This window comes from Ostrea edulis, chromosome 7 (genome assembly GCF_947568905.1).
Source record: "Ostrea edulis chromosome 7, xbOstEdul1.1, whole genome shotgun sequence".
Lineage (NCBI taxonomy): Eukaryota > Metazoa > Mollusca > Bivalvia > Ostreida > Ostreidae > Ostrea > Ostrea edulis.
The window spans coordinates 60,029,822-60,057,384 of record NC_079170.1 but is presented as its reverse complement, the minus strand read 5'-3'; the positions used below and the strand labels follow the sequence as shown (position 1 = coordinate 60,057,384).

The 27,563-nt window shown below is 34.4% G+C and overlaps 1 protein-coding gene across 1 annotated transcript; it reads left to right on the top strand.

Annotated features, from left to right (window-relative positions):
* Positions 1-10,860: 10,860 nt before the first annotated feature.
* On the top strand, positions 10,861-26,191 carry LOC125657244 (uncharacterized). The gene is made up of 6 exons (XM_048887930.2): positions 10,861-11,020; positions 18,359-18,437; positions 18,700-18,929; positions 19,197-19,357; positions 23,162-23,343; positions 26,077-26,191. The coding sequence occupies exons 2-6, from the start codon at positions 18,365-18,367 to the stop codon at positions 26,121-26,123; spliced, it is 693 nt and encodes a 230-aa protein (XP_048743887.1). The 5' UTR covers positions 10,861-11,020; positions 18,359-18,364; the 3' UTR covers positions 26,124-26,191.
* The last annotated feature ends 1,372 nt before the right edge of the window (positions 26,192-27,563 follow it).

The following is a 27,563-nucleotide window of genomic DNA, read 5'->3' as shown; positions in this document are numbered from 1 at the left end:
AATAGTTCTAGATGCAATTTTATAGACTATATTTAGTAATATAATTGGTCGCCAGTTTTTTAGATAGTGTTCCATAATTAATAGATCTAACAACATTCATACCAATATATTTCCAAAAGACTTTGAAAAACTTATTTGATTTCATATTGAAGGGGCATGGACACGGTAGAGCTGAACATTTTATTTTCCCGTATTTATTGTTTACAGTGCTTAACTAACATATATCTAATAGTCACCCAAAATCTGAATATCAGTTTTTGAGTTACAAGTGAGATACATCACTCACGATTCTTTGTTATGTAAACAAGACTCGTAGCCTGTTTTTGTTTGCATATAGATTGCTTGATAGAAAATAGCAGCTTGAAAATACGGATGTATATTTAATTCCTGGGATAAAATTTTGAAATTTAGAAATGATATCTCCCTCATGCATAGCTCTGATCCTTGGACGAATTTGGCTCCAGGTTTCTGTCATGGCACTCTAGTTTTCCTTTTAGCTCCTATTTCCAAAATTTCGGCTTGAGCATCACTGAAGAGACATTATTTGTCGAAATGCGCATCTGGTGCATCAAAATTGGTTCCGTATACGTTTTACATTTAAAACAAAATGAGATGTGTTAAACAACAGAAACTATTAAATTATGTTCAGAATTAACTTGTAAATTGAAAACTCTGCATTAAACGAACTTTCACTGGTACATGTATATCTGGTTTATATGTAAGCAAAAACAGGACACGAGCCTTGTTTACATAACAAAGAATTGTGATCTCTGTATCTCTTATGTACCTCGACAACTGACATAATGTGTCACATAATCTTCCTCTTTTTCGGTTAAAGCCGAGCAGTAGTACAGTAAAAGTTTATGAATAGTTTCCATGATCTTTTTATTGTGGTTTTCTGTCAGTTCCGCATAATAATCAGTTTGATAGCATATTCATTATTTTTGACTCGAAGTACTTTTTGTTAATAAATACAACGACTCCGCCTTTACGCGGCTATTTGGTGATAATAGCTCCATCCTTTGATAATGAGTTAAAGGCTTTCTCCTCACATATACATGTAGTTAAATTCTGCTTTGATGTGTCACTATTTATAGAATCAAGCGGTAACTTTACACCAAAGGCGTGTTTTGAATTTTTCAATTAGTAGAAGAGAAACTGATGACCTAGTTGCTATTCATTCCTATACAGATTATCATAGCATAGACGATTATTCTATAATAGGAATCGAAAACTATGCAAAGATGACACTTATCGTAGTTTTAGAGATAACCTATGGAAGAAACAGAATGAATACTGATGTAAAATTCGGAATAAAGAAAAGGGAATATTTTGCCCTTTATAATTAATTTATTGTCTGCAAAGAACGCGTTGGGATAACTGATTTTAAGGGAAAAAAACACTTGATACATTGTCAGAATGGATTAAAAGGGTAAGATAAATATTTAAATCCCGCATTAGACATATGAAAACAAAAAATACCTACCATCTATCCTTCTGTGTTTAGTAAACCAGAAGTGATAAAAGAATTAAGTAGGTTACATGAGGAATATGTTTTGGTTCCAGCTGACAAAGCTTGTAACAACATTATCTTTGTAAGGCTCATTATCAAAACTGTATTTTAAACGAACTTGGCACTAATTCTAATTTTGGTAATCGTACTTATAATCTAACTGCCCTTTCAAAACTCGAAATTCTTCAAAATCATGCTTCAGTTTTAGACACATTTCATATCCCAGTTAATCGGTCGGATGCACATGAGTTACCGTACCTATACTGGATTCCTAAACTTCATAAAACCCGTTACAAACAAAGATACATTGCTGGATACAGTGAATGTTTTACCAAGCCCCAATCTTTCTCCTCGCCAAAATATTACCAGCTGTGAAGGAGAAACTTCAAACGTACTGTGCGACTAGACATGTCAGAAGTGGTGTAAATCAAATGTGGATTCTAAAAAAAAACTTTTATTAAACTTGAAATCCGAAAACTTTTTTTCAAATCAACAACATTAAAACGTTTTACTTTTCAACACTAAGACTAGACTTTCTGACATCATAGATAACTGAAGCAACAAAAATGGAAAACGCAAATATTTCTATTTAGTGATCAGTCATCCAAAGAATAACTTTGTCTAACGCCACTCTTATTCGACGCACAAGTGCTTTGAAGTTGAAATAAAAATATGATGGAGTTCCTCATTGACAATATCTTCGTGGTTTTTTGGTGATCAGGTCTTCCAACAGTCTGTTGGAATCCCCATGGGCACGGATTGTACTCCTTTGGTAGCTGATCTGTTTTTATATTCCTATGAAGTAGAATTTATTCAAATACTTCTACGGTGAACATAACGAGCAGTGATCAATCTTATAAATCCCATAACCAGTACAAATTAGAAAGTTGGGCAAACACGGACACCTGGACACACCCGAGATGGGGTCAGGTGCATACGAAAAGTAAGTATCCCATGTCGACCGGTCACACCCGCCGTGAGCCCTATGTATTGATCAGGTAAATGGAGTTATCCGTAGTCAAAATCAGTATGCCACGAATTGTCTAACAATCGGTATCAAACACGTCAGACGGCATTTGACCGAATGATAGGTTGAATTGGCAAACTAGATCGTTATAACGACCATAGAATTTGCGAAATGCTGATTTTAAAAGAGACTGTTGGAAGCCCTGCACCATCAACTTGTTTGTGAGTTACCGACTTCGATTTCAAAACTGACCATACGCAGAACAAGCTCTTCCGTATCGAATCAGTTGAGAGATGTAAACACCATATGCAGGTGATGATTGAATATTGCTCCATAAATATGGGAAGTTGACGATGGAGAAGTTGAAATCATTCCGTTTGTCATCAAGTTGAGTTGAGTTGTTAGTTTGCCGTTAATATCTACTTTCAATAAAATATCTAAGTATGATGCAGGAGTGGACGATTCTGTGGTGTCTTTTGTTTCGAGTTCACTGGGATATATCAGGAAGTTTTCATGTAAATGTAAACTTTTCTGGTTCTATTGTTCTGGAGAAGATTTTCCCTATATATTCGCCTGTAAAATTCTGATTACGTAGTATGGTCCTCCTATGCTCGGGACCATGATTTGAACAAACTTGAATCAACACTATGTGGTGAATTTGATAAATGATCCCACCATATTTTGGCATTTTCGTGATCATTTCCCCTTTGAAGGAGATATGGCCCTTCATTTGAAAAAAAAAACTCTGAATTTTCTTCACCCAGGGATAACATATACCAAGTTTGATTGAAATTCGCCCGGTGGTTCCTTAGAAGGTGAAAAGTTTACAGACAGAAGGACAGACGACCGACAACGGGTGATCACGATAGCTCGCTTCAGCTTTCAGCTCAGATGAGCTACACCGATCTCCATGGTAGTCTATATGTCGATGACTTTGTTCTCTGTTATAAATAAATAGATATGTGAATTCCATAGAGCGAAAGTACAGTTATCTCTAAAACATCCAAACTTGGGTTGATGTAAATGATTTTAAAGGACCTCACCACTTTATTTGTAGCTTGTGGTCCCTTTTGCCATCCTTTTTTTCAAAGAAAAATGTATTCATCTATTATAATTTTTGGTGCAGAACACTCCTTTTGCACTGCGATATTGGAAGATAAGGGTAGAAAACTAAGTTTTAACTAGTCATCCTTAGCCTGAAAACTACATAATTATTATCCGAGGTTAATACAGGTAAATAAGATAGAAAGAAAACATATAGCCTTTGCAAATTCTATTGTATGTATTATAATGAATTTCATCACCAGCGGAAGATTGCCCAGTCTTGCCTTTTCGATATAATTTTCTTTGTCATAAAAAGACTAGAAAAGAGAAATCTGGACAACCTTGTGCTCAATATAAACAAGGGCTTTAAAACCGGTCATTCGATGAATATCAATTAAAACAATAACAAAAATAGACGAACTGGTTTGGAAAGACAGCATAGCCCGTAATATTAACGAACTTTTCAGTAAATCAAAATATCAAGGTATGATGAACATATTGGGACATTATCAATTGCATAATTCAAACTTTGATATTTTATTAAATCATCGGGAGCGTATGTCACACCGAAGTGGGGAAGTTCTTTTCTAGAACTAAAACCGTGTACATGCATTTTTGTACTATACATGTAGGTAAACACCACGGTGATCCGCAACCGCAATTAGATGGTACTCCAATTAAAGTTGTAAAAGAGATCAAATTTTTAGTTGTTAATTTTGATAATAAGCTTTATTCTATTGCTCATAATTATAGCAATGCTCAAAGAGAAATTTACAAAACCTCTTTATATAATTAACTAAAGTTGTTGCAAACACAAACTAGGGAACTAATAAAGATAATCTCGCTTTCTAACTCGGTTTAAACTAGACTACGACCGTATAATATACATGTATGGAGCGACAAAAATATCATATCAAAGCTCTCGATATAATCCACCATAATTCCACTGTGCATAGGAGCTTTTCAAACATCTCATATTGATAGTTTGTATGTTGACGCATACGAACCACCTCTCGATCTGCGTAGAATAAAACATCTCTTACAATATATTGTTTACTGACAATCCTGCATTTAACTACGTCGTCAATCCGCAATTTGAAGATTTATATGACAAAAGCAAAATGTGTAAAAGAAAAAAAAAGTTTACGAGTTTAAAGACATATTTATGATTCTAACTTACGTTTTGACATCGTAAAACCCTCATCACGTTCTACTAAAATACCACCAAGGATATCATTATAACCAAAGTATATACATACCTTTCTGAATATAAAAAAAAATTCAAGCAAATCTCGTTGTTTCAAGCAAATATTATCCGGGATAAAAGAATCCAAACATTCTGAAATTGATATTTATACAAAATGAAGTCGCTGCTGCTGCAGTAAGCATATAGAACATTTTCTCTGCATGATTTCCAAATACAGCTACAATTTATACCGCCGAAGCAAAGCCTATTCAGCTTGCACTTGGGTACATTAGAATTAGACAAACAGTTTACTATATTCCCAGACTCCCTACCTTGTCTACTGTCAATAAACAACATGAATATTGATCCCAAATACATTTCAGATATTTTAAACTGGTACTATTTTTTATTTAACAAGTTAAAATAGTTGAGTTCTGCTGGATTTCAACTCATAATGGTGTCCATGGCAACACCAAAACAGACAAAGCTGCAAAATTTGCACTTCAAAACGTATATTGTACACTAAAAAACCACATACACTGATTTAAGATATCTCATAAAAACTTTCTAAGCAGTCTGTTGGAATTTGCATGAGCAAGAATTGTGATCTTGTGTTAGGTTACCTGTTTTCATATTCTTATGGAGCAGGTTGTATTCAAAATCTTCTACAGGAGAACAAAACATCTCTTATTGTGGCTCTCAACTCGACATTTAGATATATCGAACACGTTTTACCTATCAACAATAAACATTTCCATTCAAATGTAGATTCAATATCTCCCAGTGAACTCGAAATAAAATACACCACAGAGTCCTCCACATATGCTTTGTATTAGGATATTTTCTTGAAAATAAATATAAAAGGCAAGCTAAAAGCTCAAATTTATGACAAACGCGATTATTTCAGCTTCTCCATTGTCAATTTCCAATTTTCCGTGGCAATATTTCATTATTACTTTTATATGTGTTTATATCTCTCAACTGATTCTATGCACAAGAGCTTGTTCTTCGTTTGGCCAGTTTTTAAACCAAGACAGGCTACTGACAAATAAGTTGATCAACTTCATGTTACAAGTGTTTCAACAGTCTCATTTAAAATCATCATGTCGCAAATTCTTTAGTCTTTTTAATGATCTAGTTTACCTATATAACCTATCATTTGGTCAAACGCTGTGTGACTTGTTTCATTCCGATTCTTTGGCCTTTCTTGAACCATTGATTCTGACTACTGCTTAGTCCGTTTACCTGATTGATATATAGAGTTTAAGGTGGATATGAACAGTGGACAGGGGATTTTACTCCTCCTAGACACCTGATCTCTCCTCTTGTAAATCCATGGGTTCGTATTTCCCCGACCGGAATTATGAGATTAATCACTGTTTGTTTTCTTCATCTTTTATGTAATTTCTTAAGCAAATTAAATCTAATGATTTCTGTGACACAAGTAAACTTTATTCTTTTCAAAAGAAAGAAAATGAACCGTTTTACATCGTACTGAAACGCCAGTAAAAAGTCATAATTGCTAGAATACGCATCGGGCATTCCAAATTGACATATATTCTTACTTCTTAAACATTGATTTTCAGCCTGAATGTAAATCTTATGACTGTCTATTAACTATGCATCACATTCTTTTAGAGATCAGAAATTTTATGTTCATACGAAATATAGACTTTTTAATAATTTGCAATCAATGCAAGAACTATTTACAGATATTCACAATCATATTACTTTATACAATGTTTACAGGAATGGCATTTTTAAACAAAACAAATTGAATAATCTTATGCTACAAATATATATATTTATCACTCATACTGAGACGTCATAAGCTGTATGTGAAAGTTTCACAAATTTAGATCTATATATACTGGACACTCAGAGCCGTACCAGTGAGGGTTTAATAATGTGCCAACGCATGTCGCGACATAGGACCTTCACATTTTAGGTTATGTCCGAAAGACCAGTACATTTGTAATTCTACATTCTGAGCATTTGTGGAAGGAGCAATCACTAACCATATTTACGTCTCAGGTTTGACGCGCCATGCATGCCGGGGCTCGAACTTACGACCTTCCGGTTACGAATCGCACGCTGAGCTACCGCGACCGATACTGGTACGTGATATATGAAAATTGATGGCATATTGTGACATTTATCAGCCGAGTCCTCGTAATTTACATAGCTGTTGAATTAATGATATATCTAATACAAACACCCAGGTCCTTAAAATTCATGATAAACGTAATACTTAATGGTACATGTACCTTCAACCAAACTGCAGAACGTGGCTTATTTTCCTCCTAAGAGTGATATCCGAAGGTTCATGACATATTAAAAAGCACTCCCTATCAATCATAAGCTCTCTAATGTTTTTTTTTTAATTCAAAGTGAACTCTCACTTCCATTGAAAAATGTAAACCTGATTTCCGAAAAATTGATGACACATTGAGATAGCAAATTCTCTCATAGTTACACGAACACCACTGAATCAATCATATAGTCCATACAAACATGCTGCTCATTAAGGTATTCTTAAAATGAAATCCGAGCATACTTTCCTTTCTATTTTGTATTCCTTATAAGAGTTATCTTCACATTTCTTTAAATGGTACCTAATTACCTTACGCGTGACATCGGAAGATTGACTAGGAAATCAAAATCACTTCTAGTCGTGAGCATAACTCTGAATTTCTTCAATGCAAACACTCATCTATAGGTAACTACAAATTTCAAAGGAAATTTGAATGTGAAAGGGTTTTTTTCATCAAAATTGATTAAATAACTGTTATCATAAGGGCATGATATCCTATTAATACTAACATATTTAGATTATAAAATTACTCCTCTTCGTATACATAACTCTGAATTATTTATTTCTTTGAGGTAAATACATCTGTCTTTCTTCAAATCAATAAGTATATATGCATGAATTAATGTTTTTCTTTATAATAACATCTACAAGTAAGCTCATCTTCAGACAGAATTATACATTTCTATATAGTCAATATCCATCTATTTAACGTTTTACACCCAGCTTGAAAGTTTATTTTTATTTTGCACTTCAAAAGTTAAGTTCCTGACAAATTAAGCAAGTCGTTCGGAATCTCATATAAAAATGACTCTTCTACTTCTAATTAAGCCTGATAGATGATTACATTCAATGCCAGTAACCTATTACTTGTAGTTGATATTCTCCCCAGATATAACGACTTGGTGGGAAAAACAACAAGAGGCCCATGGGCCACATCGCTCACCTGAGAAAAGAGTGTTTATGTTTTAAACCCAACATGGCAGGTGTGACCAGAAAATCAATAGAGGGGTCATACACGTTGTAAATATGTGCATTAAGTGTGTAATTATAACAATTGAATGCCCTTCAGTCAAAGATTTTTGGTGCCAAGATTAATGATATTCACCAAGTTGTTCAAAAGGAATCGACGGCGAGTTATCTTCTTCTTAATTTATAAATGGAGACAAAAATGAAATTATATCACTAGATTTATTTGGATGCAAAATTAACAAGAGCAGAAAAAATTGAAAATTTATCTACATTTTTTCCTATATATTCCCATGTAAAATTTCTTAAACACTCCTCCTTATATATTCCCATCTAAAAAATAAAAAAAAATTAAAAAAAAGTCGATCTTCTATGTGACCCAACCTTTGCCAGGGGACCATGAATTCCACAAATTTTAATCTGCACTACCTGATAATACTTTTACATTAAAATGACTAATCATTACTATGCTCTTCTTGAGATGAAGATTTTTGAACATATATTTTTTTAAATATTTCAATGTCAAACTCTGAACCTCTATTGTGGCCCCTCCCTACCCCCTGGGGGCATGACTTGAACAAACTTGAATTTACACTACCTGAAGATGCTTCCATATAAATATGATTAATCACAGCTTTGCTATTCTTGAGAGGAAGATTTTTAAAGATTTTTCCTATATATTTGTGTGTAAAACTTTGATCCCCCCTTGGGGCCCCATCTTATCCCCGGGGGCCATGATTTGAACAAACTTGAATTTGCACTATGTCAGAAAGTTTTCATGTAAAAATCAGCTTTTCTGGCTCAGTGGTTCTTGAGAAGATTTTTAAAGATTTTTCCTATATATTTGTGTGTAAAACTTTGATCCCCTATTGTGGCCCCATCCAACCCCCGAGGGCCATGATTTGAACAAACTTGAATCTGCACTATGTCAGGAAGCTTTCGTGTAAATCTCAGCTTTTCTAGCTTAGTGGTTCTTGAGAAGAAGATTTTTAAAGTTTTTCCCTATATATTTGTGTGCAAAACTTTGATCCCCTCTTGGGGCCCCATCCTATCCCCGGGGGCCATGATTTGAACAAACTTGAATCTGCACTATGTCAGGAAGTTGTCATGTAAAAATCAGCTTTTCTGACTCAGTGGTTCTTGAGAAGAAGATTTTTAAAGATTTTTCCTATATATTTGTATGTAAAACTTTGATCCCCTATTGTGGCCCCATCCAACCCCCGGGGGCCATGATTTGAACAAACTTGAATCTGCACTATGTCAGAAAGTTTTCATGTAAAAATCAGCTTTTCTGGCTTAGTGGTTCTTGAGAAGAAGATTTTTAAATTTTTTCCCTATATATTTGTGTGTAAAACTTTGATCCACCCCTTGGGGCCCCATCTTATCCCCGGGGGCCATGATTTGAACAAACTTGAATTTGCACTATGTCAGAAAGTTTTCATGTAAAAATCAGCTTTTCTGACTCAGTGGTTCTTGAGAAGAAGATTTTTAAAGATTATTCCTATATATTTGTGTGTAAAACTTTGATCCCCTATTGTGGCCCCATCCAACCCCAGGCGCCCATCATTTGAACAAACTTGAATCTGCATTATGTCAGGAAGCTTTCATGTAAATCTCAGCTTTTCTGGCTTAGTGGTTCTTGAGAAGAAGATTTTTAATTTTTTTCCCTATATATTTGTGTGTAAAACTTTGATCCACCCCTTGGGGCCCCATCTTATCCCCGGGGGCCATGATTTGAACAAACTTGAATCTGCACTATGTCAGAAAGTTTTCATGTAAAAATCAGCTTTTCTGACTCAGTGGTTCTTGAGAAGAAGATTTTTAAAGATTTTTCCTATATATTTGTGTGTAAAACTTTGATCCCCTATTGTGGCCCCATCCAACCCCAGGCGCCCATCATTTGAACAAACTTGAATCTGCATTATGTCAGGAAGCTTTCATGTAAATCTCAGCTTTTCTGGCTCAGTGGTTCTTGAGAAGAAGATTTTTAAAGATTGTTCCTATATATTTGTATGTAAAACTTTGATCCCCTATTGTGGCCCCATCCAACCCCCGGGGGCCATGATTTGAACAAACTTGAATCTGCAATATGTCAGGAAGCTTTCAGGTAAATTTCAGCTCTTCTGGCCCAGCGGTTATTGAGAAGAAGATTTTTAAATGACCCCACCCTATTTTTGCATTTTTGTGATTATCTCCCCTTTGAAAGGGACATGGCCCTTCATTTGAACAAACTTGAAAGCCCTTCACCCAAGGATGCTTTTGGCCAAGTTTGGTTGAAATTGGCCCAGTGGTTCTGGAGAAGAAGTCGAAAATGTGAAAAGTTTACAGACAGACGGACAAACAGACAGACGGACAGATGAACAGACAGACAGACAGACAGACGGACGCCGGACAAAATGTGATCAGAATAGCTCACTTGAACCTTCGGTTCAGGTGAGCTAAAAAGCCTGATTATTGGTCATAATTGTTGAAGACTTTTTATATTCAATGATCACTTGTATAATTCTGTATACTTTGTTCTAATATGTGTTTAGAATGTCAAAACATTAGTATATAAAACAAGAAACATCATACTAAAATGTGAAGCGATACATGATGACATGAAATTTAATCCCTCCCACATGTAACCTGTTGCGTGTATGCGAAATATCGATAAAATGTAACACGTGTAGGCGAAACTTTTGTTACTGTTTTTAACAAATAAGCAACAAATACTTATATGAACAGGAGTCTTCGATTGCAATTGGATACATTATAGAAATTCTGAGTTCTACTTCGGATGTTACATTTAAGCTTGACAAAGAAATATAATGTTGCTATTATACAATACTGGTATACGCCTTTGAAGTTCCATTCCTGCTCCTCATATTTCTTCGTTAGGTCTCCTCATTGTTTGTTCAGCAATTTCGATGTTTAATAGAGAATTCAGCAATAAATACAATTTGAAAATCCTAATTTCGCAAATACTACTAAGCATTTCCTTAGTAAGTATCTATCAGATTCCATCAGCTCATCTTAACAAAGATACAGGTAAGATTCAATTTCGTTAGAAGATCTTGCATTTCGTGGGTTTTTAACTTAAGTCTTGTACGTGATTGGTATTTGAAGATGCTAGACAATGTCGAAAGAAAATCAACGAACATTCTATTTGATAAAACTGCTGGTGGACTGTTAGTCCCCGAGGGTCTCTACAGCCCAGTAGCTAAGTACTTCGTTACTAGCTTGACAATACGGATGTATATTTAATTGCTGTTTTAAAATTTAGAAATTCATTTCAAAATTAAGGATTATCTCCCTCATGCATAGTTCTTATCCTTAGACGAATTTGACTCCACTTTTTTTGGCACAGTTTTTCCCTAAAATAGCTCCAAAACTTCATTGTTATTTCGGAATTCAAACATTTCAGTTGAGCATCACTGAAGAGACATTATTTGTCGAAATGCGCATCTGGTGCATCAAAATTGGTACCGTATAAGTTTTACATTATACGAGAGAAAAATGAAGAGGTGAGGAAAGAGTATAATATCTCTATAAAATACCTAGCCGGTCGAGTGTTCGATCTAGTGAAAAAACCATTGCGTAAGACTATCACTGTCTAATAAATACGTACATGTAAGATATCTGCAAAATACAAACTATTACAGGTATTGAATTTACAATAATAAGATGTTTTAATGTGCTGTATTTAAATAAAGATAATATTGGCATGGTTAACTATTATATGATACACTAATACTATATCGGTATTGCTAAACTACAATGCACATGTATTACATGAATTTCAATTACAATATTGACAAAATAAGCAATTGTATGATTCATAATCATCGTATAGACATTATGAATAATTATATGATTCATAATTACCGTATCAATATAATAAATAATTAAGTGATTCATAATTACCGTATTAACATAATGAATACTTATATTATTCACAATTACCGTATCGGTATGATAAACTTTCACACGTATGGCACTTTTAAAAATGGAATGCTGGATATACTAAACTGTTAGGTGTAAAACTGCAAGTACAATTTAGAATGTTAAACATGAATAGCAATTACAGTAAGGACATGCTAATTATCTCTCGTATTACAATTAAAATATTCGCCATGATAAATCACTATATGTTTAAGAATCGCATTGTCTGTAGGATACATTATTGCATGCATAATGATTTTTAAAATCAGAAAAATATTATATTTTATACTCTAATCTCTGCTAACGGATGATAAACTCTTACATCTATCAATTATTGATTTTATTTTGTTTAACGTCTTACTCGAGAATATTTCACTTATATGGAGACGTCACCAAGAACGGTGAAGGGCTTCAAATTTAGGCCTTTCCTCGACGCTTACAGACATTGAGCAATGAGGCTTCTATAGCGTGCCACACCCACTGTGACACGGGACATCCGTTTTTAAGGTCATCTCCGAAGACCCGTGACATTCACACATGATTCCGAGCGTTTGGTGATGGAACTGGCACTACTTGTTTTAACGACTTAGGTTTGTCACGCCGGGATCCGAACCCCGACCTTCCGCATGCGGGGCGAACGCTCTCACCTTTATACAACCTCGGCTGTTTACATCTATCAAAATGGCGGTCAACTGAACTACTGCATAAGCAGAATTTTTAGTGAGGATTTCACTTTTACATTAATAGTGAAAGCGATGAGGTCGCTAAAATTGAATATCGCTAACAATTTATTTCATATCGGAGGTGATAGCTACCTTTTCTGGAGTTATAAAGTCGCTAAAACTAGCCCTCATTAATTATATACAAAATCTGTGTCTTGTTAAAACTTCCACTTATACGGTATAGTGTAAAAATTAATTGCAGTTACAATATCGGTATAATAAAGTATGGTATATTCTGCAATTAAATTATAGTACAGCGTCTATGAGAATAATTATCTATCATGGTTTTTTTTTTATTGCAGTACTGAATCATTATGCCTCTACTGGTTATTCTCCATGTAAACGTGATACGTTGAAACCGTTTATTTCCCTGAGAATACATTACTCCCCTCATCTGGGGAATACTCCCTCCAACATCAGTGCTACTCCCTGGGAACACTCCTTCATTAATATTCATCAATATAATAATCAAAATGCTCAGTAGGCGGAGCGTTCCTGGAATCGCGAGATGTGTCACAAATGTCATAAGACCAATAAAGAAGTAAAAATAATCAGTTAAAACTGGTATTACATGTATAATAAAAGAATGGGTATTTAGGGAAATAGTAAATTTATCATTCGCCTCGACAAAAACGTTTTTATCCATCAGCGGATCACAGCCTCGGGTAGTACCTTTCTGGTCTCGGGGAACCATACATTTCCAGAATTACCTATTCTTTAACTGTATACCATAGTGTATTACATGTATTATGATCTCAATATTGGTATGATAAACATTTGGAGTTCGTTATTGGCATTATGAATCGTTACAGGGATTAGATCTAGATGCTGCCATAAGGCAGTGATCCCGCACGCAAATGTTCTCTCCATCGTATTTGTGGAACTAGCAAAGAAGTCATATAGCATACCCTATACCATATATATTCATGCTGTATATATAAATGGAAAAGAACATATAGTATTCAGTTGGGGAAGTGCCATGACCCATCCAGGCTCATCCCAAACCCTATTTCACAATTGTTGAAATAAATTAAACAATTGAAGTCCTGACCCCTAAGCCACATATATTCCTGTAGCACATACATTGCATCCAGATGCATTGAATTTTATGATGAGCAAGTGCGCCGAGATCATCTCAACTCCCATCAAGTTTTGCCTGTTCAAATATCTTTAAAATGTTTTTATTCGTCGATTCCCCACCCAATTTGCCCCTCGGAATGAAAATAAAAATTCCGTAAACTTATTGCACATCTACAGGACACTACCAATCATCTTCCAAGGGATGATTTGAGTACTGTATAAAATATAAGAGGAGTTCTGGAAACCAGTTATTTGGGTTTTTTATTTAGAAAAACGTCGTGTTTCGTCGGCTTTCAAACCCCAATTGGTCCCCAGGTTGAAAATAAAAAATTTGAAACTTCATTGCATACTAGTATATATAAGACACCACCAATTATTAAAATTAAAAAAAAAAAAAAAGACACCACCAATTACCTTCTAAAAGATGTTTTTGCTACTGCGTAAACTGTAAGAGTTGTGGGAACCAGGTTTTTCATTCCTTTTTCTAGAAAAAACGTCGTTCTTCGACCCAAATCTGAGCATAGGGGCGATAAAGAGATATTCCAAAAACTTATTGCACATCTACAGGACACCAGCAATTATCTTGTAAAAGATATTTTGGCTACTACATAAGATGTAAGAGTTCTGTAGTAGGTTTCCAGTCACATTAAAAGTTAACGCTTTATAAAGGATGATTCATACAACTTTTGTAAACAGGTCGTACGTGTGATAAGATGTACATTCGTAACAAAAATACACACTTTTTGCAAGTCATATCCTAGATATGATACATGTAATGCACGCATTGTATGTACGAACAACAAAATGACGTGATATGTAATAAGAATTGTGGGTGTTTATTTACTCAATGAATACTTATCAATTATTTGGTTTGTTTGCAATGAAACTGACAATGCAAAAATCAGTGTGCCTTCACTTATATTCAGTAATGGGCATTTGTCTCCCCTTGTGTTTATAAGAATAAATTGTTTCGCACATTACTGTGTACGAGAAATTTCTAAAGGGAAATAACTCTGAAATATCGGTATGTTGTCACAATCATCATATAATAGTGATATACATGTACATGTATTGCATATCGTAAGTTATTACGTGTATTGCATTTATAATATCGGGATGATTTTTTTAAAATATATATTACAATTACAATACTCTTATATACAATGTATGTATCACAATCATGCTAACCTATCAGAATTACAAAATCGCCAAGGTATCATTAATTTCATTATATTATTGATACTAATATGATAGAATATATCTATTACAAGTATTACACAAACTATTTTTACGATATCGGCATGATATTCTAACGATGTATTTCATTTGTGATATCGGTATGATCAACTATTACAATTGATAAGTATTACAATCATAATTCTAATAAATCATAAATGACACTGAGCATGATAAAGATGCGAAACGATCACACATCTTCATAATAGATACGCAATACCTGTACATTGAAAGATTGTGTGGGGTAACTTATGTGATGGTACATGTAGTACCGTATTTGTATTATCAAGCTACTGTATTCAATAGTTTAAATATTCATAAAATTAAATCTTTTAACTTATGAAGGAACAACTCTGCTATTTCAATGTATCTATTTTATGTGTATACGCCATGATTTTTATACAATGAGGTACCTGTACATACAATGTACATGTAACAATGAGATTAACGTTCTACTTTGTGTATAGTAACAGGTGACATTGAAAGCTTGTTATCAATATATCACGTAACTGTGTACAGTAACAGGTGACATTGAAAGCTTGTAACCAGTTTATCACGTAACTGTGTACAGTAACAGGTGACATTGAAAGCTTGTTATCAATATATCACGTAACTGTGTACAGTAACAAGTGACATTGAAAACTTGTTATCAATTTATCACGTAACTGTGTACAGTAACAGGTGACATTGAAAGCTTGTAACCAGTTTATCACGTAACTGTGTACAGTAACAGGTGACATTGAAAGCTTGTAACCAGTTTATCACGTAACTGTGTATAGTAACAGGTGACATTGAAAGCTTGTAACCAATTTATCACGTAACTGTGTACAGTAACAGGTGACATTGAAAGATTATAACCAATTTATCACGTAACTGTGTACAGTAACAGGTGACATTGAAAGCTTGTTATCAATTTATCACGTAACTGTGTACAGTAACAGGTGACATTGAAAGCTTGTTATCAATTTATCACGTAACTGTGTACAGTAACAGGTGACATTGAAATATTGTAACCAGTTTATCACGTAACTGTGTACAGTAACAGGTGACATTGAAATATTGTAACCAGTTTATCACGTAACTGTGTACAGTAACAGGTGACATTGAAAGCTTGTTATCAATTTATCACGTAACTGTGTACAGGGTTTTTTTTTGGCTATCAATCATATCATACATAAAAATACATACATGCTATCTCATACTTATAGAAAAAATAAATATAGTGTAACATATATGTAGATTCTAGCAACTACAGCTCATGTACAAATAATTTTGTTTCTTGAAGAAGAGTTCAAATATTCAACAACTTTGCTGATGATTTTCTGAGGATTTATGATTCTGGGTTTCTTTGAACCAAACACAAACTCACTAAAAACAGTTTGAAATCCACTGTGAGGGTCATGCTTATGTATGATTTTTAACCTGTTCAGGCTTAGATTGCAAGATATTAGCCTTTTAGAGATCAATGTAGATATTACATTGCTTTGTACCATTGGAGCTAGTGAGACTTGACACTATAATAATTCATGGTAAATATATCTGAAGATTCACATTTGAATGCTAAATTTGACTCGTACAGTTCTCGTAAACTACAAACATCAGACAAAGAAGTTATAACTGGAACTTTCTAGTCGGTGTTTAAAATTTAAAACCGGATACGTAAAAGCACGGACTTTCCTTAATGCGTAACTTTAAAATACGATGCTCTTAAAATACACAATATACATAGAATAGGACCCCAGAACTGCAAATAGAACTCATTTTCTCAGAATACTGGTTGTTTTGGAAGTAGGGTACCCAAATAGCATGTGTTATCAATGATCAATGCCTAATTGCGCGGGAAATATATGGTGCCGTTGAATAGTTTGGAGACTACCATCCCTAAGGCTGATAGCATAAACCGATCTCATGGCAGAGGTACCTGTATTTTGGCGAAAATAGTCAGCTTATCGTCATCTTTTTGATATAGATAAAAATACACTGAAATATGATAATGCTGTCTATTTCTTGACCTTTAGTTACTGTAGTCTGAGATTTCAATTGCTAATACATATGTGAATTTTATATGTATTACCTATAAATGTATATGCATTGACATTCAATACAAGTACGAGAAATGTCAGAATTCCTATATTGAAATGCATTTATGCTACCCATAACTCATAACGGTGTTTAAGTTCCATTTTTCATCAGAAAATGTTATGAATGAAAAATGACAAAGCATATCCTATCTTGAAAATACCCGATAAGCACATGCACTTATTTTAATCGCTCGCAGATAGAGAAGTACTATGGAGAATAAAAATTTACAAAATTAATTTGGGGGGGGGGTCATAATTTTTTTTAGATTCTTTACTATTTAAAAGAGGAGTTGGGTAATTTTTCACAGTTTAAAAAATCTTTAGAACAGCTTGAATGATTTTGATGAAACTTAATACGGAAATACTAAATTTTCTCTACAAACATTCTCGTTTTTGTCAGAATACGCTAAAAGGTTAAATAAAGGTTAAAAACCTTGATCACAGAGGGTACCTTAATTCTATGCTATTCATAGAAACGGACAACCTGCTTAAAAACGAGATTGGGTACATATGAGTTTGACAGCTTTAGTATATAGTATTATCATAACTCTATTTGTAGAAACAAAGTTATTGTAGATCTTTTAAACATGGATAGCATCCTTGGTACATGTAACCATCAACATCTCCAAATTGTGTATTGACATGTAAATACTATTTACATGCTAATAGATTTACAATCTATTTTGCAAAAATTTCTCTACATACCTTTGAATTAATACGAAAATCTTAAGAATCCTGAAAATAAGTGTTTTATACCGTCTTTAAATTTTATTCGTCATAGATGTAAATAAAGCGACCAAACAACGCTTTTGTAAAAAGAGTATGAGAATATAGGCTAAAATAGATGTAATTAGCAAAATCATGAATCTTGTAATCTCTGACTAGTTGATTCCTTAATATTTGGATATTCCTCTATCTGTGAACAGTTCCCTTTTATGGTGTACTTTTCATCTTAATTCTTATCTTCACAGATTTTTAGTTGGAATAGTGGGGATTTTTTTTACCTGAACTGAAAATCTATGGGATTTTCTGTGGGGAACACAAAAGCCGATGGGATATTTTCCTTCCATATCAAATGTTTAGCTAAAATATTGTTTTATTTCTTTATTTCGTGATAAAAAAATCCCATGAAATGGTTTATAATTCGACTTTTATAGCCATATTGGAAAAGGGTGTGCAACTCTGGAAAAAAAATCCATTCCAGATTTGTCCTTCCTACAGTTTATTACGTAGTAACGCTTTAAACGAAACTTTTTCTTTAAAATGTATAAAGTGTTATCGGCTACAGAATGTTAAATGTATAAAGCACTCTCCTATAATTGTAGATCGGGATGATATTTGGAATCATATTCCTGTTCTCCATCACGTGCTGTGGTTTCACGTATGGATTAGCGCCCTGCACAGGTTTGTATATTCTAAAAAAAAAAAACAAATCTTTTTTTCCAAACCTCACCAAGTATGACAAGTAAAACTTGCAAATGACGAAACATACATACCCGTAAACAAAATGGCTAGTTAGCGACGATAAATATTTGCGATATATTTACGATTGAATATCTTTTATCAGTGTTGTATAACAGAGTAGGGTTTTTTCATTCAACCATGATTATTAGAGGGACTGCAAACATTTTTAACATAAATATGAACATATTTTCTTTTTTATTAGGGGACTGGGAACTCGTGTATCATGCAGTGAGCGGCAACGGCCAAAATTTCATGGACACCTGGCAGAAAAAGTTCACTAAAAAGTGCGATTTGTTTACCGACAATTGTCAATGCTACTACCGAGAGGGTTGTCTGTCGCCAAAACTGCGAATGGAAACGCTAGGTGTCGTTTCAAGGAAAATTCTCAGAAGTCCAAAAATTGACTACTGGAAATGTCTCAATATTCAGAAGGTGAATACGGCGGGAAAGCATTAAGTTAGCGGCATGTTTTATGAAATTCTATAAAATGAAAATAATTAGGCATAGTAAACAAGTGTCCAATTTGATGGAATTTCTATTGAATGATTCCGATTAAGCCCACCAAAATTTATATCATATGTCTTTAGACGGATAGTAATGCTTCTACCGTTCTGCGGTTTAAGAGAGAAAAAATATCCAGGAAAATTTACGCCCACAAAGATAATGATCCTTATTTACAATGTATAAGTCTTATTAAAGGTCAGAATGGAGTTGAATAAGGGAGGCAAGACCGTGGCATTTATTGAATTCAATGGAAAAGGATCCAACTTCATGAACTGGTTCCACCGAAGTAGAGTCATGAGATCCAGCTATATAGACCTGAGAAGAAATGGACGCTTCAACGTGTTTTCAATGAAGAAGTAAATATCAATGAAATATCTTTATCATTCTTTGTCTTTAAAATGTAAGTATTTTCTGTTTCATCACATTTATGAATATTCGATAAATTAAATTCCTATGAGATGGATTGGTATTATTAAGTGTCTGAAAACCATTTTCTTTTACTTTCAGAGCATGATATAACCCTGCATGTAGAATACGGTGATGGTGTATTTTCATAATGATATTAAGATTCCATGGATGGTTCACAATTAATTTCCAATAACAAGAGTAGGAAAATATACACAACAGTTGTATAATGGAAATAGCACAAAGCCGATTGTAGTACTCGACTATTTCCTATCCTTCTTGTGTGTGGGGAGAGAGGTGGGTGGGCGTGCGTACGTGAGTTGGTGTGTGGGCGGGCGGGCGTCCGTGCGTGTAAAAGTGAAGATAACTACATAAAATGCGGTGGTTTAAAGAGTCTGTGATGGACAAGATCCATAACCATAGAGTATATATTCTGGTGTTGAAAAATTCAAGTATGGACTAGCTCTGGCTTCTTCAAATAACGTATTCAAAACTATCAGGTTTTGTGCGAATATGATGTGAAAAATTCCCATCACATTCACGTTACTTCCTTGTGGACTAATCAAATTTCCTACATTATATATATTATCATTGCATCCGTGCAGAAATGTAGTACCCAAAGTCCTGATTCAGTGATCTCGTTGTCTAGCAAAAGGGGTACTTAAAGCTGATTGATTGTGTATTGTTTAGCGTCACTCTCGAGAATATTTCACTCATACGGGGACGTCACCATTGCCGGTGAAGAGCTGCCAAATTTAGGCCTATTTCTGGGCGCTTACGGCCTTTAATCAGGTAGGGATCTTTATCGTGACACACCTGCTGTGACACAGGGTCTCGGTGTTTTCGGTCTGATCCGAAGGACCGCCCCATTTAATCGCCTCTTACGACAAGCAAGAGGTACTAGAGACCTATTTTAACCCAGATCCTCACGGGAAGTAATGTTGGGTTGTTGGTATGGTGGTAACTTTTTACTAGAATCCTAACCCTCATAGACAAGATGGAGCTGTCAGGGGAATTAAAATATTGATAGAGACGTTGGTTAACACCATGATTTAAAACTTGTTCCTGATATTCCTTTACTAAGTGAACCCTTAGTTAAGCCGACATGAATTAAGCCACAGAGATTACACCCACTAGCGTAGATAACGTTAAAAGGTTTAGGTGCAGAAACTATGCTCGGCGAGATCTAGTAAATGAATTTCTAGTTATCAATATCACAACATTTTGAGATCGAACACATGACGTCTGAAAAGGAATCATCAAAAATATATCTTAATGGAACATGGCAATCTTTTAATTTGGGTATACAATTCATCATTTTTGTACCAAAGTTGACTATTAGACGACTGTACATATGACAAATGTTTGATATCTTGGAGGACAATCCGATGGACACCAGCCATTCTGTAAGAGCCTTTGCCTCTTATAGATTCTACTGTGCGACGTGTCAGCCAGTATTGTCTCGTTGTCATTTACATTCATGGAAGAACTTTTATTATATACCCATCAATGTATCGTTCGTTGATACTGTGGATTTCACAGCGTGTGATCCGTTTTTCCGGATCACCACACTGTGGTTTTCTGATTCCGTATCAGTATCCTCTGAAACTGCTGCCGTCACAATGACGTCACAATGGATAAACGCAACATTATTTGTGGAAAATGTTGACCGCGTCACAAAACAAAACTGCGTACACAAAACATAATTTCATGGTATGTCTGTGTTTTTGATAATTTGGATTACATTTATTATCTTATAAATGTGGATTTAAAATGCAGAAGGGGGTATATAATAAATTTATCATTACTACAGTAACTTGATCCGAAGAGTTGGATCACATCTCGTTGACAAGAGCGGATCATCAGATCAAACTCGACGGTTCGCGTCTCGTGTGATCTGATGATCCGCGCCTGTCAACTCGACGTGATCCGACTCTTCGGATCAAGTTACTGTAGTAATAATATATATGTATCGAGCGACAAGTATGCTCGAGGACAAAGTGTCCACCATCAGAGATAAATGATCGATGGTTAAAGGGAAGGTGAAGGTAATGAACAGTGATCAATCCCATAACTCTTATAAGGAATCACTTCATGGTACACGGAGTAATCCGTAGTCAAGATCAGTGTGCCAAGAACGGACTAATAATCGGTATGAAACACGTCAGACAGCATTTGACTTTATGATACATTGTATTGGCAAAATAGATTATTATAACGACCATATAATTTGCGAACTGTTGACTTTAAACGAGACTACTGAAACACCTGCACAATCAACTTGTTAATCAGTAACCTACCTTGATTTAAAACTGATCATACACAGAACACGGTATTGTATATTGAATCAGTTGAGAAATATAAACACCATATGCAGGTAATAATGGAATATTGCTACATAAATATGGGAAGTTGGCGATAGGGAAACTGAAATCATCCTGTTCGTCATAAAGTTGAATTAGATTGTTGTTGATATTTATTTTCAATCAAATATCTAAGTATGAAGTAGATTTGGAGAACTCTGTGGTGTCTTAAAGACAAAAGTTTTACTTCGAGTTCAGTTCACAGGGATCTATCGAATCGACATGTGAATGAAAATTATTATTGTTTATAGACAAAACGTCGTGGTGTGGTTATAAATTATATTTATGTATGTATGCAAATTTTTGTTCCCCATTCTTTACTGCACTTTGAGGAAATTGCTTTGGTGCTAAGTTTAAATTCTATTTTCTAGAAACATGCATGTTTATGCATTCATCTTTGAAGGGTAATTTTTTTAAATGATGAGCAATTTTCCAAAGACACTGTCAATAGAACAAAGAACTTGCTTCCTTAGTCCTCTTCGTGCTGGTTTGCACATAAGGCCGTCACCAGAGCCCTCCACTGCTGCCTGTATTGGGACCATTGTCCCCATGTCCATTTCTGCTCCTTCATTTCTTTTTCTGTTGTGCAACGCCATGTCATTCTTGGTCTTCCTCTCTTTCTTCTTCCTGCTGGAGTCCTTCTCATTGCAACCCTTGGGATGGAGTCTGGTTGCATTCTTAAAACATGACCTATCCATCTCCATCTCCTTTCTTTTATCACAAGGGAAAGAGGCCGTGTGTTGGTTTGTCTATAGACATCTTCATTGCTGATGGTTCTTGACCAGAAGATACGCAAGATTCTTCTGAGGCATCTGGTCTGGAAGACATTTATTCTGTTGGTAATGTTAGTGGTAAGCTTTCAAGGTTCTGCACCATATGTAAGGACTCCTATGACATTACTCTTGAAACTCTTTACTTTGGTGTTGGTGCTGATCTTGGCGGACTTCCAAATGTTCCTCAATGATGCAAAAGCACCACTAGCCTTGGTAATGCGGGCAATTACATCTGTTTCCGAGTTTCCATCTGACGTACGCGTGATCTTGCTACCGAGGTAGATAAACACTTGCATTTCTTCAATCTGTTTGCCTTCAAGAGTGATAGGTTCAGAGGATGGTCTGGTGTTCAACTTCATAATTTTTGTCTTGGTGGTGTTGGTGTTGAACCCCCCCCCCAAAAAAAACCACTAATGAATAAAGGACTTACAGACTTACATGAATTGAACAAATAAATTGAATACATGTACTGCTAATTGTATGTACATTCGAAAGCAAAACCATTGTGCTGTGCATGAATAACAAGTCTAAAGAACAAACATCAAAGTTGACGCTATTTAGGAAAAATCAGTGTATCAAATATAGAAAATTGTTGAGTTTCGGCTTTTCTGTTACACAGGGAACAACGTCACGGCAGACATTTCTATATCAATAGAAGTTACGGTGGGTGTCATAAAGATAATGGATGGCTTGTTGTTATGGACGCTAAAGGATCTAAACCATGTCACTGGGAGAGGCAGAAAAGATATCCCCAATTTCTGTACAGTAAACATCACAAACGTGGAAGATGGCAGGGCATGGGTATGTGTTTGGTTATGCTATGACAAAATCATTTCTAATTACATGTATTCAATATTTATTGAACTCGTAATAAATCAAAGCTGGAAGCCTTCATTTTGTCACGATTCATGATGCTAGGTGATCTTTATCTAAGGCTCCATTCTGAGTAAGATTCAAACAAGGGCTATATTTTATCACATTGCATCCTCATACAGTTCATTCATGATAAATTTCAAGACAAATCAAGGTTCATAGAAATGTAAAATTTTGTTATTATGAATCCCCTTCTTAAAGGATAAATGTAGTCTGCTAAACGATTTGGAAACATTTTAGAGAAATTAATATATAGATCGTTGGTCGGTTCATTCCCCGAACGTCTACTCGCCAAAAGCTTTTCATTATGAAGGGTCCTCCAAAAGGAACACAAGTAGAGTTTACCTGGATAATATAAGTATGAATACAACAGAAGACCCATCCTTATATCATTACATATAATCAATAGCACTGTATATACACATGAAGCGCTGATAATTTCCATGCATGCCCTAAAAGGCACTGATAATCCAATGCATTTTACAAAAGTCATTTCAGCATATAAGACTCTGTTTAAATAGAAAACTTTCACAATCTATTTTCAGATAAAGCACTGTTTTAAAAAAAATAATTGTAGCACTTGTTCACAATCCAACATTCTCAAATGTATATTTTTTCAGTCACACAACAAATTTCATTTCTTGTACTGAATCACAATGTTTCTTCATTGTCACTGGTTTTTCTTACGTTCCTTTAAGTAATATAACATCACTGTCCAAGGTTCGGATGATGAATCTGTATGCGACATCAGATCAATTAAAACGGAAACTTGATAATTGTTTGCTATCTTATTAATGCTTTGTTAGAGAATATTTTATAATCTAAAAACAAAACCATCATTACTTTAATCATGAATCGATCAATGTTTTATGTTCAAAACTAAACAAAGAAGAAAAGCATTAAAAGATATTACAAAACAAAAGCAACCGTACTAAAACGGGAAAATAATATTAAACCTGGAAAACTAACTATATCCATTATAATTCTTTTAAATTTACGTATTTTTGGTTTATGTGTTACTGTTAGTTAAAATAAATAGTTTACTACATTTATGAATGTGATGATTTAGGTTGATGAGGATTTGTGTAGTAATATATTGGATTGCCTAGTTTGTTTTATAGATACAATGTATAAATCAGTACAGTTAAATGTAATGGTATTCAACACTAATCTTAATTCTGTTACACAGTAGACAAATTATACATTCTCTGCGTACAGTAGAACAAATAAGCTTAAATAAACATTTAAATAATACATTTGTCACATAATGCATAAACATCATTAACATTATTAGTGACATATTTTTATACATATAATGCATCATTCTGACCTTGATAATTCTTCATCATTTAATGCATTTATCAAATGATGGCTTTAAAATAATTTGAAATCTGAAATGTTATTGCTTCTTTATTAATTTTTCATTATTCAGGTAAAATACAAGTAAACTCTGTAAACCTGTACTCCACTTAAATGGCCCCTTAATCGCTTTCCATAATTAGGTGGGGGGGGGGGGGGGGGGGTGCGAGTAGATGTTCGGGAAACACATTGGTTTGTCGATTAATAGACCAAAAAAAAAAACCCACAGACCTAGAAAGCACAGTAAGATCACTATTATAGAACAACGCATTATGCACGAGTTTCTAGGCTTCCCAAAAAGTTTGTGAAAAAGAATACACACACACACACACACACACACACATATATATATATATATATATATATATATATATATATATATATATAAGCACTAAAGTTCCAACAACACCCGATACCTCAAAGTGTCGGATCCACAACATGGATACAAGGTCAAATACAAAAAAATGTTTTTTTTTTTTTTTTTTTTTTTTTTTTTTACACATCTACCCTAGACATGATCAGTACGGGAATGTCTGATGTTGATTCAATTTCCTGGGCTGCCTATTCTTTGTTTTTGTTTGGAGTTGGTCCATTTTGTTAACTTATTCAAACTTGTTGTTTACATGATCTTTCTCTCTAACTTTGTTCTTACTTCGTTTACATAGCTTATTTTCATTTATTTATTATTTATTTATTTTTTTGTATTTGTTACTTATTATTATCTTTTATAAATTATGCATGGTTAAAATAGAATCTCTCTGGGTACGAGTTAGCTTTCCTATTTGTCAACGTAATTGGGTTAACTCGTTCCATTTGAGATTAATTAAGTTTATTGTTTTTCTTTTCGGACATTTTGGATCAGCTCTTTGGACGAATAAGGCATGTCCTAATTCGCTCCACTTTTAACATTGATTGGCAAGCCTAAAGACCAAAAACATGTAGTCTGCGTTGTAAATACGTTTGTAGATTAGTGTAGTTGTAGTGCTAGATGTATTTATATGTAGTTTTTGTTATATGCTCTGTTGATATTGACCACATTATGTAATTGTTTTCGTTTGTCCTGAAGAAGGGACGGGTCGTCCCGAAAATTTGACAATCTCGTTGTTCGTGTCGTTGGTCATTTTAGTGCTTTGTATATATATATATATATAGTCGTAAGCTCTTTAGAAACAGTTTAATGCCCAGTTAAGGCTCCACGGCTTTTAGTAGTGAAGGGTTGCTCGTGTGGACATGATGGGCTATGTTACATACCTTTTATGGTTTTAATGTATATGTAATTGGAATTCTCATTGTCGTTCACAGGCTATGGAAAAGCAGATGTCCTAAATATCTACATACGGAGAGGTTGAAAACACCGATGACCTGAGATGTACATAATGCTATCAGTCTGCATGTACAATAAATTTCCAAGATAAAATCTGGGGGTTTATTATTTATATCACAATTATGACGAGGGTTGTCTGTTGTAAGGAAAATGCAGAGTTACATTTCCTGAGAAATTGTGGTTTTGAAAACATGAAATCTACATGCGTTGCCCATGTACTGTAAATAAATTTACTGTAATACATAATTATTTCATATTTGTATAAAACTAAACTAGTCTTAAGATACTCTTCTCATTTATATCTCTTGCTTGTGTCAATTTTTACATTGCAATCATCATTATTAATCTTTAAAAAATGCCATTGAAATTAAACTACGTATTTGATATCACTATATCCCTAAAGCTCTTGTCAGCTATTTAAGAAATAATGATCGCGTTTTCATGTATGTTGCAGGATAACCTCCTTGGTCTCGAAATGGTTTTTTTTTTAAATATAAAAGCCGAGGCAATTTTAAAAGATTCAAACTATTAGGATGCTGCTTGATGGGCAAAGCGTAACTCACTATAACATGTTGACAAACAGCATTGGTCTTTTGGAACATCCAGAAAGATTAAAGGATGATTTACCATGAGTTGTTAAACTTGTAATTTTTTATGAATATTCAAATATCCACGTTTGGCATCAAGATTGACAAGAATTTCAGAGATTTGTAAACGGACACTGATTAAAGTTGTTTTCACCAGTTTTTACACTAATGCCATTTTCAGTACAATCTTGAAATGTCTTAACATTGGACAACGTCGAATCTGATTTAACAGGAAAACTAGTGAGACAAACTCGTTTTCCTTTACGCTGATCAGGATTCTTAACTGCATAATGCACAACACTAAGCTTGATCTGAACATCATAAGGACATGTAAAGGATGATCGGGAGCAGGTAAAATACAAAAAACTGCAGAAGTACAAGAACTGTATTACCTGGTTTAAATCTCTATTCCTGACATAATTGCCATATCAAACTTTCATTTTAGCTTGAGACCTCTTGAGGATTTATTGTGCCAATTGTAAGCATTGTAAATTCTCTCTTTGAAATTAGATGCATAGTCTAAAAGGTTAAGAGCACTAGTTTCAGTCAACCACTTTTCTTTCAACAATGTCAAAGGACCTCTAACTGTAAGCGACTTATTCCATGATACAATTGAACTGCCTTTCCTTCAGCAAATAAAATTCAGTGAACCCCTTCATCCCAGTCTTTATTATATTGATAACAATATATCTCCTTCATAGTTTTAAGGGTCTAATGAAAATGTTCAAGCGCCCCTTGAGACTCGGGATAAGTAGGAGACTTTAGCTGTCAAACACCTACCTCATGCATACAATCACCTGGTTTTAAGAAATCTATTAATCCTAACATCTTTCTCAAACCAAACTTGTGCACTCTTGCGAGTTTCGTGTGCCAATATG